The sequence below is a fragment of the Castanea sativa genome, chromosome 1, assembly GCF_040712315.1.
Source record: "Castanea sativa cultivar Marrone di Chiusa Pesio chromosome 1, ASM4071231v1".
Classification (NCBI taxonomy): Eukaryota; Viridiplantae; Streptophyta; class Magnoliopsida; order Fagales; family Fagaceae; genus Castanea; species Castanea sativa.
Window position 1 is genome coordinate 36,445,487 of NC_134013.1, and position 16,645 is coordinate 36,462,131.

At 40.3% G+C, this 16,645-nt stretch overlaps 1 protein-coding gene across 1 annotated transcript; it reads right to left on the reverse strand.

Moving 5' to 3' along the window:
- Window positions 1–13,652: 13,652 nt before the first annotated feature.
- On the reverse strand, window positions 13,653–16,560 carry LOC142625922 (uncharacterized). The gene is made up of 5 exons (XM_075799680.1): window positions 16,407–16,560; window positions 16,211–16,284; window positions 15,359–15,976; window positions 14,740–14,883; window positions 13,653–14,492 (listed from the first exon to the last, which is right to left on the reverse strand). The coding sequence occupies exons 1-5, from the start codon at window positions 16,558–16,560 to the stop codon at window positions 13,653–13,655; spliced, it is 1,830 nt and encodes a 609-aa protein (XP_075655795.1).
- Window positions 16,561–16,645: the final 85 nt, after the last annotated feature.

A 16,645-nucleotide genomic window follows, 5' to 3' on the forward strand; every position in this document is an offset into this window, starting at 1 on the left:
GTTTGTTTTGGAACTGGAGAAGTGTAAAATGTATGCTTCATCTTTACAATTTTGTGGCAGTTGCATAAATGTTTCTCACATTCTCTGTATCAAGGGCCAAATGTATGCTGCTATCATATTTTTGTCTGAAGGATAACATAATCGTATTGGGTGATGAGTCCAGTCCATCAATGCCTGTCTTGTGCAACCCAAAGAACATGTGAAAGCAATACATCCTTGAACATGCTCACTTTGATACGAGCTAAAGAAAGCAAATAACAAGTGCAGTGTAGCTCCCGCTGGGAAAGTTTTTAAATCTTGTAAACGGTGTTTTGAGGCATTGTAATTCTTCATACATACCTTATAAAGGGTTATATAACCCTTTAGATATAAATAGAGGTTAATATTCATTTGAAAAATAGTAAGTTACAAAGAAACACAAGAAATCTTGTGGGTATTTTTTAAAATTGCTATTTGTAGAACCTAATAAACTCGGTTGTGTCCTGAGTACAAGTTTGTAGAAATCCTTTAGCAACTTGCGTTTGGGGACAAATATTGTCTAAGGATAACATTCAATTGTGCCTCCAAGTCAGTAACTAATTTCTATCTACTTGATATGTTCGTCTGTTCTTTCATTATTACTCCTTGATTTGGTGAGATCCGCAACAATTCTTAATTCAATTTCTTTTTTTCTTTTTTATAGATATTTAAACATCATATGTTTTGATTAGATACTATATTTCATATAAAATTAAATATTGAATAAGCCATATGTAATCGAATAATTGAAATATGTTTAATGTAAATTGAGAATTTTTGTAGTATTTTTAGTTTTAGTTGGTAGTTACAAGATAGTTTATTTTATTGAAAATTTTACTAAAACATTTGAATTTTATTTTCAAAAAAGTAATTTCATTTATCATCCACAATATTAATAAACCTGTGGAATCCACTATATTCTTAGTATATATAACAATTTTTTGGCACAAAAATAACAAAGAAATACACGAATCAACAATTATTTTAAGAAATTATTATTTTCAACCAATTTCTTAAAACTGTTGATATATATATATATATATATATATATTCTTCCATTTGACATCTTATGTGACTTTACATCTTGTGGTGGGCCTTTTTGTGTTTTGGGCTTGATTTCTCTTACTGTACTACGGCCTGTGATTCTAAGGTAGGGGAGTTGGAACTAACCTAACTGAAACATACCTTAGGCCGGCTTGTGCACAAGTTGGGTCATCCCCATGTAGACGCGCCTTGGCAGGAGCCTTAAATGTACAACGTGTTCACGACAGGAATAACTGTTACAAATATTATAGCAATAAATACAATACAACAAGATAATTAAAATGTTTACAAATAATAATGTGTGAATAACACAACAAGGGAGAATAACAAGGTCGTGGCAGAATAATACAATCAAGAATAAAAAAATTGCAGCAAACAGTTCAGTAATAAGGTAACAAGTTAGTCATTTGTTAGCCAAAAACAAAAATTTTCTGCCAAAGAAAATGGCTTAGCTTTTTAGCAAACATAAGTCCAAAAAGGGAGCCAATCTCTAATATGGGTAACCTTAGAGAAGGCCATAGCCATAGAGATTACACATTTTGGAAAAAGGATCTAGATGGCTTAAACTTGAATCCTTAGCTTATCAGAGAATGGGTCTATTAAGAGGGAGAGAAATAAGTAGCCTATTAATGCATGCCTCTATTCCTATCACTCATATTTTTTTGGGATTTATGTGTCTTTCCTTTTTTTTTTCTTTGCTCTTCTTCTTCTTCTTCTTCTTCTTTGTTCTACCACTATTTCTTGCCGTTATTCCTCCTTTTCTTCCACTGTTCATGACTATGGCCTTTTATACTGCTTGCCATGACAGGATTTATCATTTTTACCCTTTAACCGCTTTTGGCTCATGTAGGTGTCCTTCCAAGACTGTCCACTAGCTTGCTAGCTGCCTAGCCACTACCACTACACTGTGTTGGCTACACCATGCCTCATTATCAGACAAAAGTGGTTTTATCTTGTCGCTTACCTCTCTTTGTTTTCAATACTCTCATCCGGATAAGGGTTAAACCTCTTCCTCACCTACCTCTATGGCATGCATCTAGTGATTCCAGCTCATATTTACTTCTTTTGTGTGAGATATCATCCCACTAGACATTTCTCCCCAAAGAAGTTTGAGCGGGAATCTCAAAATAGGCTCCCCACTTCTCCCCACAACCAGACCATACCCTCTCATACCCTTGACCCGTGGCCCACCTTCCTTGTATTGGCTGGGTACGAGTAAGTAGTGTTTGGGCCTTGTGTGCATGGTCTACTTCCGTCTAAATCCATTAATTTTCTGACCTCACACATTTTTCATTGCCTCCGCATTTGTTTGATTTTGCTATACATTCTGTTAACTGTTTAACTCTTGCAGCGTGAAAGATACATGGGCCTTTGGGATTTCGTTCTTCGCTACTTTCCATTTCCTTTTTGGACTGGGCATTGCTTAGGTGCAGGCCCTCTCCTTCTTGCCTAGCCCATGTCCTCTTCTTTCTTGTATCCGTGGGCTTTTTGGCGGATGATCCTGCCATGCCACTGCACTGTTCCTGCTGTGACATCACTACTCTTTTATTTTGTTATTACCCCTGGGCTTATGGGCTAAAGCTCCTCCCAGTCCATTTTCTACATCATTTCCTCTTTTGGGCTTCATTGGCCAATATTCCAGCTGAGCTAGCTCACTTTCCACATCCTTACCTCTTTTGAGCTCTATTGAGCCACATTCCTATTATGCCAACCCATCTCATTCCTTAGACTCCCTCAGCCCATTTTATTCTTCTTTACCTCTTTTACTCTTATGGGTTTTTGTTAAATCCTTTGGGCTTTTGTTAAATCCTTAGGGCTTCCTTGGCCCAATAACCACATCTTCATCTCTTATTACCTTTTGGGCTTATTGGCCTTTATGCCCACCCCATGGATTTACTAACTCATTTTTTGGGCTTTATGCCAACCCCATGGATTTACTTTTTCTTTACCTCTTACTATTTCCATGGGTTTACTACTTCATTCATAGGGCTTGCTCGGCCAATTTGCTTCTTCTTTGCTGCTTTTTTTAAAAAATTTTATTTTATTTTATGGGATTGCTGACCATTATTCCTACCATTCCTACCTGCTAGTCTTTACTTTACTATTTTCTTTTCTCATCTTCTTCATATTGTTGGGCTTCTTCTACTATTGAGCCTTTTTATCAAAAGTGAACATTAGCACATCCTTTATATCCCAATGATTTACAAAATAATTGAAATTTTTTTTTATTTAAGTACTAAATACAAATGCAAAAGTTAAGCATATTAAAAACACATACTAAAAAAGAGTGTTGTTAGAAATAGATTGATAAAATTTAAACTCTTTAGACAACGGTTTAATACTCATACCAAATAGGTATAGATTTTACTTGGGATACGATAATGAATTTTCTTTTGCACATGCATTAAACATAACTATATTAGAACTAGAGAATTGTCATGTGTGAACTAGAGAATTGTCATGTGTTATTTTCACAAAAATAATGAATTTTAGTGAGGGTTTTATAAAATTTGTACATAATTGTAATGCTATTATTATTATTTTTTATTATGAGATACTAATTTTTTTTATGTTCCTTAAAATATTAATAATTTTTTTTTCCTGAAAAGACTAATTACAATACAATTTTGGGATGTTATTTTTTTTATAAAAAAAATACTAATTACACATGTAAATTATTACAGATTTTAAAATTTGTGTCAAAACTGTTTTGTCTTTGACCTCATATTAGACAAAAGTAATTATAAATATAGTGTTGTTAATTTCACCAAAATTTTACATTTTTCCTCTTCTTTGTCGTCTCCCTACTTCTTGTAGATGCTCGTTTTTTGTAGAAGCCCAGCAGGAGGAAAAGCCCAAAGACTTGGGCAGAAGAGGGTGGGGTAGAAGAGGGTGGGGTAGAAATACCATTAAACCCAAGTGGCAGGAATAATGAATCTCGGGTCCATAACAAGGTTTTTAAGTCCGGACCGGACCGTACGGTTCGACTGGGAAAACCTCGAACCGCTCATTTTTGCGGTTCTTTTAGCCTCAAGAACCGATTTATGGGAAAAAAGCAAGGACCCGTGCGAACTGCGGTCGGACCTCACAGTTCTAAGAACCGTGATCAGACCGCTTCTCACGGTTCCCTACTTCCTTTTGAATCTGAACCTTTAAAAAAAAAAAAAAAAAAACAGCCCTTCAAAGTACATCACGGCATCACACAGCTCCCTTACACACTTACAGCCAATGTTGAAGGCTGAAGCTTCAACCACCGTGAGATGCTATCAGACTTGAGATCGCACGTGAGATGCTATCAAGCTTCAACCATCTTCTTATTATTCTTCTCTGTCTCGCTCGCACTCTCTGTGTGTGTTTTTGACGATGTCGTTTCTACATTTTCCCTCGAAGTCTTCTTCTTTTTTGGTAAATGGAGTCCTCTCATTTACTTGTTTGCTACTGCTTTAATTTGCTGTCAACCGGAGTCTTCTTCTTTTTTGGTAAATGGAGTCTTCTTCATTTACTTGTTTGCTGTTGCTTTAATTTGCTGTCAACCACCAAGTTGCTTTGCTGTCAACCATCAAAATTAGCTTTACTGTCAACCATTCCTTTTCTTTTAAACAACTGTCAACCACTTCAAGTTTAAATGGGCGGACATCCTAATTCCTATCGTTTTTTTTTTTTAATTCATAAATGGTGGACTATTCAAACGGGCTTGGGCATAAAAAAAAAAAAATGGTTTGGGTTGTCAAATGGGCTTGGTCATGACTTAAGAATAAAAATAAGCTTGGGTCTCATAAGCTTGGGCTTGTCATGGAATAATTTATCTCTTTACCATTTTATTGGGTCTCATAAAATAAAAATAAAAAATGAAAATTATTAGGTACTCAAATGAGCTTTGTCATGACTTAAGAGCTCTAACAAAAATTATATATATATATATATATATATATATGTGTGTGTGTGTGTGTGTGTGTGTGTGTACGTATGTATGTATATAATTATTTATCTTTATTTTTAGATTAATTTTCAAATTTTACTAATTCAATATATTTATTTATATTTTAAATAATTATTAAATTAATTATGACGTCATCACGGTTCAACCTCGGTCCAACCGTAAAAACCTTGAACCTTTCCCTTTTACAGTTCATTGAACGGTCCGGGTTTCAAAACCTTGGTCCATAATGCAAACAAATGGACCCTGAAGAAGTAAATGGGCCTAAGAAGGCCCAGAAGAAAGAAATAGCAAACTCATGGGTAATATGGATATAGAAAAGTGAGAATGAACCACAGCTGTCACGGTAGGCCCGAAGCAATGTAAGTAAAGAGAGTAAGGAGCAATGGAGAACCCATGAGCCCCAAAGATGAAGTATGAAGCACTTGGGCCAAGGAAGCCCAAAGAGTTAGTAAAAGCCCATGAAAAGCATAGAATTGGAAAAGGGCCGAGGATGCCTTAAGAAAGTAAACAGGCCAAGGATGCCCAAAGGGAAGTAAGCGGGACGCGGGAGCCCGCAAGTAGTAAAAGGCCCAATAAGTTTATTGTGCCATTAGAGAAGGAACAAACAGTAAAGCCCAAAGAAGCCCAACAGCTTTAGGTCAAGTAGACTTCGCGGCAAGCATAACAGAATGATGTGACAAGAAACGAATAACAAGGCTGGGAATAGAAGTATGAAACAGCCCACAATCGGGCAAAGGCCCAGCCTTTAAAGAGACAAGCCATAAGTGAGCAGACAGGGAAAGCAGCCCACGCCATAAGAAGTCAAAGATGAATGGTAGACTGGGCGGATGGACTTTCAGACCGCGGCAACACACATGAGTAGCGGGCAGAATTTGGACGAGCATGGAGGTAAGGCACGCGTAAGGCCCAGACACCACTAGCCTGTACCTAGCCAATACTGGAAGTGGTGAGGTCATGGGTCAGAGGTAAAAGGGCATGGTCTGGCGGTGGGGAGGGGAAAAAACCCATTTTCATGCTTCCTGCTCAAGTTCTTTTGGAGGCAATGTCCTGTTGGGATGACATACCACCCAAAAGAAGCAAAGCTGAGTTTGAACCACTAGGTGCATGCCATGAGGGATGGAGAGAAGGAGAGTACTTACACCATGGTAGGTAGGAATGCCACGGCAAGCAAACAAACAAAAGAGCCTTCTTTGTCTGGTGAGGTGAAGTGGGACGGCCAGCGCAAGTAAGTGGCGCTGGCTGGGTGACTGGCCAGTCAGTAATGGTCAGCAAGGACGCCCGCACTAGAAAAAAACAGTTAAGGGCTAAAATGGTAAAAGCTCGCCACGACTGGCACTATATAAGGAGCCTTTGCTGTGCACGACAAGGAGGACGGCAACCCTCCGAGAAGTATAATCACTAGAATTAAAAAGGCAGTAAGAGTAAAAATCAAGGGAAAAGAGAGAGAATTAGAGAGAATAGAAAGGAGAGTAAAAAACGAAGATAAAGGAAAGAAAGAACTAAGGAATAGAGGGAAGAGTGAAGAAAACAGAGAGAACGGAGTGGTAGACATGCACCGAATGGGTCAATCTCCCTTTCCCTCTCCAACCCATGTTCTTTGGTAACAAAGAAGGACCTCACTGAACACAAGTCATTCAGGCCCGCCCCTTCAAAGCAGTTAATTTCTCCTTTAGAGAGGTTAATTGCGTTGAAGAGGTGATTCCTCCTCTTGACTTAGACTTGATAACGCAACTTGATACGGCAGACTGACATTTATTTCTTTTAATAAGCTTATTGTTGTTCATTCAAGACCTATCCTTTTGTTATTATTTCATAAAGTAGGCATCCCTTATCAAAACTCATTACTCACTTTTGTCTGAATCGAAAAGGAATCTTCATTATTGTCTTTATTGTATCTATCTGTTGTAGTTAACTATGGGCATATGATCAAAGTATGATTAACAAGGGCATCGTTTGCGCAAAGGCCAGACCAAAGAGAGTTGCTTTTGGACCGGTCCCAGCTCCCTAACCCAAAAATCTTTGGGCCTAGTGTAGCAGCAGGTAGCCCAGCCCATCATTTGCATAAAGGCCTACACACTTCTTTCCACAAATTTAGAGTAACTCAACTATTAAACAGTTTGTTAGTCTTTCGAAACAATATTGGCTAAAATATGATGGTGAGAGTTCTAAAATACTATGAGAAATAAATTATAATTTTTTAAAATAAAAAAATAGTATTAGTATTTGTAGAAACTTAACTCAAGTGAATTACAATATTATTAAGTTATTTTTTGAGTTGTGTAAGGACGTAATTCGTGCCTAGGCCCAGCAAGAAGGAGGGTATAGGCCCAAAGAGCCTAATACAATAAATTTATAGAGTGTGGGTTAGAAACCTTGATTCTAATTAGCTTCAACGGTAACAGTAATGACCCAAGATTACAAAACAATAAAGATGAACAAGTTTATGAGATGAAACTTATCCTTGGACTCAAGCCGAGAACCAAGTGCTTATATTTCTCCTTGCTTAAAGATTAACAAAGTTCAGTCTATAGTGCTTTCCTCTCCTTTTTCCTCGATCCCCTCTTTTCCGAGGCCTCCTTCCTCTTTAAACTCCTCCTCGCCCCTCATTTTTACTCTCCACGTGTATGTCTTGACTGTTGATGTTGATAATTGTCCCATCCACCTCTTTCGGAAGTCTTTGGGTAATAGTTGTAAGGGTGAAATTCACTATTCAGATATCACTTCCTCATTAATGTGGTTAGGGGCTTAGGTACAGAGCCTTCAATGCGGTGGTAGCAGCTTTCTTTAGGATATTTCCCAACTATTCTTGTTTTCCGTGCCCCCGTGAAACATATCTTCATCTTCAAAACCTCCTATAGGATCATTCTAGTCAACATGTCTTACCATCTGACCCTTATCTCAATTGGCCGAGGAGGTATCCCTCCTCAGATTGCTTCCATTAGCCTCATCTGCCACAATTAACTCTTGGGTCTCCAAATTTGACATCCTTATCGTTACTAATTCGTCCTCAGATGGGTAATGATCCTCAGACAAAGCTCATGGACCGAAATCACCTTTTGGGCCTATTACCCCCACAATAGCCACTAAAAACTCCACTTTTCTCTTCCATCCGAGGAGAAAATTGGGGTTTTGATCTAGCACAACAGCTCCTACACGCTTCTTTAACCTTCACACGTGAGAGGTTCATTCCCTACCTTTGTAACTGTTCCGATGCTTCGTAGCCCATGATGGCTCATTAAATGCTCCAGGTGGCGTCCTGTCTTCTACATTCAACAATGAGATGCCGATCCTACGGTTAAGAGTGTTTCCTTGATCCCACTCGATCCCCCCTCTCATATAAAATGTCTGGGAGATCACCATTTTTCTCATTATTTCACAAACTCGTTAGCTCTTCAGAATTCTTCACTTTTCTAACTCCCAAGAAGTTTCTGAAGAGTTCTCTATTCTTTTCCCAGTTAGTTTTCACGCTCCCAAGTTCTTTTCTTCTTGGCATTTCTTCTCAGCCCCTTAATCTTAACCTCTTTTTCTAAATCTTCATTTTTATTTCGTCCTAATGGGTAGATTGAAAGGTTTGGTAGACACTCCCGCTGGTATGGAGGGCTTTCGAGCCAAATACCACATCCCCTAGGGAGTTGGATTGAGGTACTGTGCCCCAGACCAGATATATACTGATAGGCAGGAAGGGGAGGTCGTCATTCCCATAATCGCATTCATAGAAGGGGGAATGACACTCCCCATGGGGAACGACACTCCCCATGGGGAACGTAACCCGAGACTTTCTGTTAAACCATAGGTTATGCCCTCACCAATGTGCGCCCAATGTGTTTAGAATTTTAGGTTGCGTCGACACTCTTAATGAGCAAATGGGTGTGAGACTTACATGGCACGACGTTGTCCATATGTATGAGTGTCGCTCACTTGCTGACTCAGGGTTCTACCTCAAGTCTAGGTCTAGCATTGTCAAGCTCATATTGTGTCTTCCCAAGTCCAACAAGGGCATGAAAGATGACTACCTCATCACCTTTGGGGAGTGGCACGACGGCCTTCACTGCTTAGTTAAGGAGGGAAAACCAGGTGTGATTCCATAGGATTAGGCCCTTTAATATGGGATTTAGCTTTATTAACCTTATCATTCATCTCTTGTTTTATGTTCATTTCCTTTTGGTATCGGATTTCACCGTTCTGACTATGATTTGATCCTTGGATGTTTTTGCAGATAAGCGTCACGTGCATCCCGCTTAAGCTTAACAAACATCCAAGACCTCAGTAGAGTTTTAAGGTCCGAGGTATTTGTGAGTGAAGACGGGTAGTTGAGGGTGGTCCATCTCATCTTGGGCCTTGAGCCACTATCAACCATCTTCCAAGACGTAGGTAATGCCATAATAGCGGGTGGCCGTAGGCGTCGAAGGATAGACGTTTCCAAATCAAGATTTCTCGCCCGCCACGACTTGGCCGACGACTTTCCTATCATTCTCCTTGCATGCCCAATAGCAGCAGTTCCCCCTCCTACACACCCTGAAGTAGCGTCTTCCTGAGAGGAATCTACCTCCTCACACTTATCTCTCGAGGAGGAAATAGACCAATTTTGACTCGAGGAAGTAGAGAAAATGCCAAAAGGCCTCGTTGTCTACCTTTTGGATGAAGAAAGCGAATTAGATAAAAGTTCGGGTATCAGACATCCCGATTTCATAGTTGCACGTGTGGATAGCAGCGTCGAGAAAGAGGAAGAAAATATGTCTCTGCAAAAAGGGAGAGGCTTGAAGGCTATTCTTACTGATAGGGGTAAGTAAACCACCAAAGGCGCTTCAGGGTCTCAGCCCTTTGCCAATCCCCTACCCCCTCCTCCTTCTTCTCCAGGTACCTTGCTTCCCATACCCAACTTTAAAAAGAAAAGACAAGATGAAGTTGAGGAGGGGGAGCTGGCTCGACAAAAGGGGCCTAAACAACAAAAAATATCTAAAGGCCAGATGCGAGCCTCTTTTGTGGAGAGCAAGGAGAGCCACAAAGCAGCTGAGGTACGTCAAACCCAATCCAATTGGGCCCTTCGGTTGGAGTTAGATGGAGCCGCCATTCCCCGAAGTTCCACAATAAGGGAATTTAAAAAAGGGCATGCCCATTATCTGGCTGAGGCCTTAGAGCAGCCTATACTTTTGCCTAAGGATATGGCTGCCCGAAGAAAGATGAGACAAAAAAAACTTTTCCTGTCCTTTAAAAGACAAGATGAAGTTGAGGAGAGGGAGCTAGCTCGACAGAATGGGCCTAAACAACAAAAAATAACTAAAGGCCAGACATGAGCCTCTTTTGTGGAGAGCAAGGAGAGCCACAAAGTCGCCGAGGTGCATAAAACCCAGTCCAATTGGGCCCCTCGATTGGAGTTGGATGGAGCCGCCATTCCCCGAAGTTCCACAATAAGGGAATTTAAAAAAGGGCATGCCCATTATCTGGTTGAGGCCTTAGAGCAGCCTATACTTCTGCCTAAGGATATGGCTGCCCGAAGAAAGATGAGACAAAAAAAGCTTTTCCTGTCCTTCAAAAGGGACTTAGCTTCGGTAAGATCAATTGTTAGCGTCAGCAACTTTTAACTTGAATATTCTCTTACATTATTTTATTATATATATATATAATTTTTTTATGACATACTGGTTTGTTACTTTTGTGCAGACTATCTAGGAGGTATTCGTTGCCAAGGAATGGGTAAATGATGCTCGGAATGAGGCTAAGGCCGAGGTCAACCTCAGGGTTGAGACTAAAAAAGCCTTGGGTTTGGCCGAGCAGAAGAAAAAGGAGCTTACTGAAAAACTCGTAGAAAAGAGGAAAGGAAAGAGGAGTGCTAAGGCTGGGCTTAAAACTGCTGAGACTCAGGCAGAGGAGTAACACAAACAGCTCCATTACAAAGGGATAGAGCTAGCCACAGCCCAACAAGAAGTTCTGGGCTTGAAGATTGAGTTAGCCCAGGCTAAGGAAGTTGCCCGTACAATCAAGGAGATTGTGGAGGCATCGTCACAGGCTTCCTATATCCGCGGGGTAGAGGAAACAGAGATTTGCTTGGCTGAGGAGCTGGCTGAAGTATGCAGGGATTACTGCCAAATGGTATGGGGGGAGGCCCTTAATTTGGCAGGAGTCCCTGCTACCTTGGAGTGGAGGAAGGCCAAAAATGTATGGTATCTTCCAAATATATGTGCGATTGCGGCCATCCCTCCACCTCCCACTGCCCCCGAATCCACTCTTCCTCCTCTTGAAGTATCCACAGGGCTCAGTCAAGCTAGTGATAAAGGTGAGAAGGTTGACAAGGTCCTGATTAAGGATGTTGGTTAGGGTGGTCCTCGGCTAGGAGAGAAGGATAAGGGGAAGGAAGTTGTGACTTTGTCCGAAGCCAAGGTTCTAGATGCTTCCCTCCAGATCAAAGAAGTTGCTCACGAAACCAAAGAGGTTGATGTCAAATCCAAAGGGGTTGAAGATAGGACTAAGGAGACGGCGACCGAATCCAAAGAAGACCCTCCGCCAAAGACCAAGGCATAGCCTAGGACTCTCTTCTCTTTCTGCTCAGTTTATGTTAGCTCCATTTTGTTATATGATTGTTTTTGTAGTTCTCTTTGTGTTTTCATCCATAATGTAATTGTCCACACATATAATGACTAGATCAAGACTCTTATCTTTTATTATGTGGAAATTTCTATTTATTTGAGATATTTACAATTAGCCAATAATACTTTTTCTCAGCTTTTAGTTTTAAGGCTACCCCTATACGTGATGTTAATGATCTGTTGTTCAATTAAACAGGATAGGACTTTGTATATGACTAAACAGTAATTATGACATTTTGAGTAATGAGCCAAGGAAATGAACTAGTTTTTAAAAGTATATTAACGAACCTTTTATGATGTTTTTACCAATGACTTGGATAAATCCTTGTTTTCATATGGTGATTTATATGTTGGGATTACATTCTTTAAAGGATTAACAAGCATTGGCTAACAAACAAATATCGAAAAGTGGCCATCCTCCTAAGGCATGTGGTTCAAGGATCCAAACATGGCCTAGGGTCCATTTAATACTTAGACAAATAATGAAAGATATCAATTTTTCTAAGGCATGTGGTCCGAGGAGCCAGAAATGGCCAAGAATCTGTTTGATACTTAGAGAAACAACGGAAGATATCAATTCTCTCAAGGTATGTGGTCCGAGGAGCCAGACATAGCCAAGGTTCTGTTTGATTCTTAGAGAAACAATGGAATATATCAATTTTCCCAAGGAATGTGGTCTGAGGAGCCAGGCATAGCCAAAGTTCTGTTTGATTTTTAGAGAAGCAATAGAAGATATCAATTTTTTCAAGGCATGTGGTCTGAGGAGTTAGGCATAGCCAATGTTTTGTTTGATTCTTAGAGAAACAATGGAATATATCAATTTTTCCAAGGTATGTGATCCGAGGAGCTAGGCATAGCCAATGTTCTGTTTGATTCTTAGAGAAACAATGGAAGATATCAATTTTTCCAAGGCATGTGGTCCGGGGAGCCACGCATAGCCAATGTTCTGTTTGATTCTTAGAGAAACAATAGAAGATATCAATTTTCCTAAGGTATGTGGTCCGAGAATCCAGTCATACCAAGGTTCTATTTGACTCTTGTAGAGATAATAGAGGTAACGCATAAAGCAATAGGCTACATAGAACTGGAAAATACTTCATTAATAATAATACCTTCGTAGGTTATTTACATTTCAGGGACGTGGTACAATCTTTTCATCTAGGTCTTCCAAATAATAAGCTCCTACTCTAGCTATTGAAGTGATACGGTATGACCTTTCCCAGTTTGGTCCCAATTTTCCACAGGCTAAATTTTTTGTAGTACCTAAAACCTTCCTTAATACCAAATCTCCAGGTGCCAGTGGCCTTAGTTTCACGTTCGAGTCATAACCCTGTTTAAGCTTGTGCTGATAGTATGCTAACTGAACCATCGCATTTTCCCTTCGTTCCTCAACTAAGTCCAAACTCTTTTCTAACAATCTATCATTGTTGCTCGGACTAAAAGAGCTCATCTTCAGTGTTGGGAAACCTGTCTCGAGAGGAATTACCGCCTCGACCCTATACGTCATTGAAAAAGGAGTTTTCCTTGTGGATCTACGAGGTGTAGTCTTGTAGGTTCAAAAGACATGTGGCAACTCTTCCACCCATCTTCCTTTAGCATCATCCAACCTCTTCTAAAGCCCATTAACAATTACCTTATTAATAGCCTCGGTTTGTCTATTCCCTTGTGGATAAGCCGGAGTGGAATATCTGTTTGTAATACCTGGATCGCAACAATATCTTTTGAAGGTCTTGCTATCAAATTGAACACCATTATCTAAGATAAGGGTATGAGGAATTCTGAACCGAGTAACTATGTTTTTCCAAAAAAAAAACCTTCTTGTGTTTAGATCCTTGATGTTTGATAATAGCTCAGCTTCAACCCATTTAGTGAAGTAATCCGTGCCGACCAGTAAAAATCTCTTATTCCCCGCTGCTTTAGGGAAGGGTCCCATAATATCCAAGCCCCACTGAGCAAAAGGCCAAGGACTGAATAGAGGGTTGAGGACTCCCCCTAGTTAATGAATGTTTGGAGCAAACCTCTGGCATTGGTCACACTTCATATATTCCAGCGCTTCCTTCTACATATTAGGCCACCAAGGATCTTCCCCCTGTATGACTTCCACAAATTCCTTCATGCAACTCTTCTAAAAGCGGTTCTGTTGCTTCAGGGTGCATGCACAGTAGATATGGTCCAGAAAAAGAGTGCTTATATAATTTCTGATCCTCGGACAACCAAAACCGATGAGCCTTCCTACGTATTTTGTCAGCTTCAGATTTTTCCTCAGGCAAGATATTCTCTTTAAGATACAGCACCACAGGGACCATCCAGTTGGGTCCCAATTTGATCTGATGAACACGGACTACATTCACATTTATCTTAGTAAGGGTACACAAATCTTCCACTAAAATAACCCGAGGTAAAATCTGTGCCGAGGACGTTTCCAAGGTGGCTAGAGGGTCAGCATGAGTGTTCCTGTTTCTAGAGATTTGCACTAAAGTGATAGATTCAAAATTTGATTGCAAACGTCTAACTTGATTCAAATATTCCTGCATTCTCGAGTCTTTGGCTTCTAGCTCTCCTTCCACCTGGCCTACAACTAACCTTGAGTCCGAGAACATCTCCACGTTTTTCCCTCCCATTTTTTGAACCATATTCATCCCTATTAGTAGAGTTTCATACTCGGCTTCATTATTCGTGGCAGAAAAACCCATTATCAAAAACTTTTTAATGACGATCTTATCTGGAGATATTATAACCAGGCCTACTCCAGATCCCCTTTGATTTGCTGCACCATCTACGTACACCTTCCACGATAAAGATTCCTTCTGGGAGATCATGCCAACTGATTTCTCATCTATGTCTGATCTCTTCGTATGCTTTTCTAATGAGGGCTCAGCAAACTTGGCTACCAAGTCAGCAAGGACCTAACCTTTCACAGAGGTACGTGGCATGCACTTTATATCAAAAGACCCACAGAATTGTTCCCTACTTAGTAATCCTTCTCGTATAATCAGTGCTCCGAAGTAGAGACCTAAGCGGGAGTTAGGTTAAGACCACAACTGTATGAGACTGGAAGTAATGAGGAAGTTTTCGCGTGGCATGCACCACTGCCAAAATGGCTTTTTCCAGGGGCAAGTAGCAAATCTCAGCTTTGTGCAACGATTTACTTACATAATAAACTGGCCTCTGAACACCGTTGTCAACCCTTATCAGTACCAAGCTGACAACATGAGAAACTACAACAATATAAGCAAAAGGTACTTCATCTACCTTAGGCCTAGACATAATAGGTGGCCGAGGAAGATACTCTTTGAGCTGTTGAAAAGCCAAAGCACACTCCTCAGTCCATTCAAATCCTTTCCATTTATTCAGCAGCTAGAATAAAGGCCTACATTTGTCCGCAGACCAAGAAATAAACTGATTTAAAGCAGCCATCATTCCTGTCAATCTCTAAACTTCCTTAGGATTACGAGGTGGTTACAAACTGTTAATAGCTTTAACTTGATCTGGATTAACTTCGATTCCATGATGTGTAACCATAAAGCCTAGAAATTTACCAGATCCCACACCAAAAGAGCATTTGCAAGCATTTAGGTGCAACTTATATTGCCTTAGTGTCATGAAGACGTTTTCAAGATTCCCAACATGCTCAGACACCATTTTACTCTTTACCACCATGCTCAGACGTTTTCAAGATTACCAACATGCTTTTCCCCAGTTGCAACTTGAACATCCTAGTCGTCATCCTTTGGTAGGTAGCCCTTGCATTTTTTAAACCGAAAGGCATTACCTTATAATGATAGCTTCCCGTAAGAGTAACGAAGGCTGTTTTCTCTTGATCCTCCAAAGCCAAAGGTATTTGGTAATAACCTTGAAAAGTATCTAGGAAACTCCTCTGAGGATGCCCAATTGTGGTATCCACCAACTGATCAATGCGAGGCATGGGGAAAAGATCCTTGGGACATGCCTTATTTAAATCAGTAAAGTCTACGCATACTCGCCATTTGCCGTTCTTCTTCTTAACTACCACCGTATTGGCCAACCAATTAGGATAAAATACCTCCTTGATAGCTCTTGCTTTCTTGAGCTTAATTACTTCTTCTTTGATAGCTTTAGAATGTTCTTTAGATGATCGTCGAGGTGGTTGCTTCCTTGGTACCACAGCGAGGTTGACATTCAAATGATGACAAATGAAGCTCGGACCGACCCTCGGGGCTTTATAAGCATTCCAAGCAAAGACATCAAGGTTTCCCTTAAGGAACTTCACCAATTTCTCCTTCTCTTGAGGAGGCAGCTGGGCGCCTATTTGAAAATACTTTTCTTTATCATCACCTATAGTAACTCGCTCTAAAGCTTCACACTCTGCTTCCACCGATAGATCTCCTGATAACCCTGGCTCCTTTAATTGCTACAAATCATGTTCATCTAATGTCGATGACCCAACTCCAGACTGATGTCTGATTGCATCCATCATACACTGCCTCGCCGTAGATTGGCTTCCGATCAGCTTTTCAACTCGGTCTCTGGATGGATATTTCACCTTCAAATGTAAAGTAGAAGGGACAACCCCCATGGCATGAAGCTAGGGTCTCGCCATAATGGCCTTGTATGGGGAATATGCATCCACCACTATGAAGTTAACCTTTACAACTTCTGACCCTGTTTGTACCGGTAACTTAACTTGTCCCATTAGTATAACCATCTTCCCATCGAAACCTACAAGAGGTGAATCATAACTAGTCAAGTATTCCGGTTTTAATCCTAAACCTCTATACAAGTCCGGATACATAATTTCCGCCCCACTACCCTGATCCACCATCACACGCCTCACGTCATACCCCCTATCCTGAGTGTGACCATCAAAGCATCATCATGTGGCTGTATGGTTCCAAACTTATCCTTCTCCGAGAAACTCAATGCCAATTGTAGTTCAACCTTTGCTCTCTTCGGCCCATGATTAGAGTTCTCGAATAGTGGCCGAGCCACAGTCATTACCCAGGAGGGACACAGATCCACCCTTCCAGGGGTCACAAAAATGACATTAATGGTGCCCTATAGAGGTCTCGAGGAGGTGTTC

Coding starts and splice junctions, on each gene's coding strand:
- LOC142625922 (XM_075799680.1), bottom strand. CDS start 16,560: ATGACTGTGGCTCGGCCACTATTCGAGAACTCTAATCATGGGCCGAAG. Junction 16,285..16,406: donor GGTCACACTCAGGATAGGGG/GTATGACGTGAG, acceptor CACCTCTTGTAG/GTTTCGATGGGAAGATGGTT. Junction 15,977..16,210: donor CAGGGTCAGAAGTTGTAAAG/GTTAACTTCATA, acceptor CATGATTTGTAG/CAATTAAAGGAGCCAGGGTT.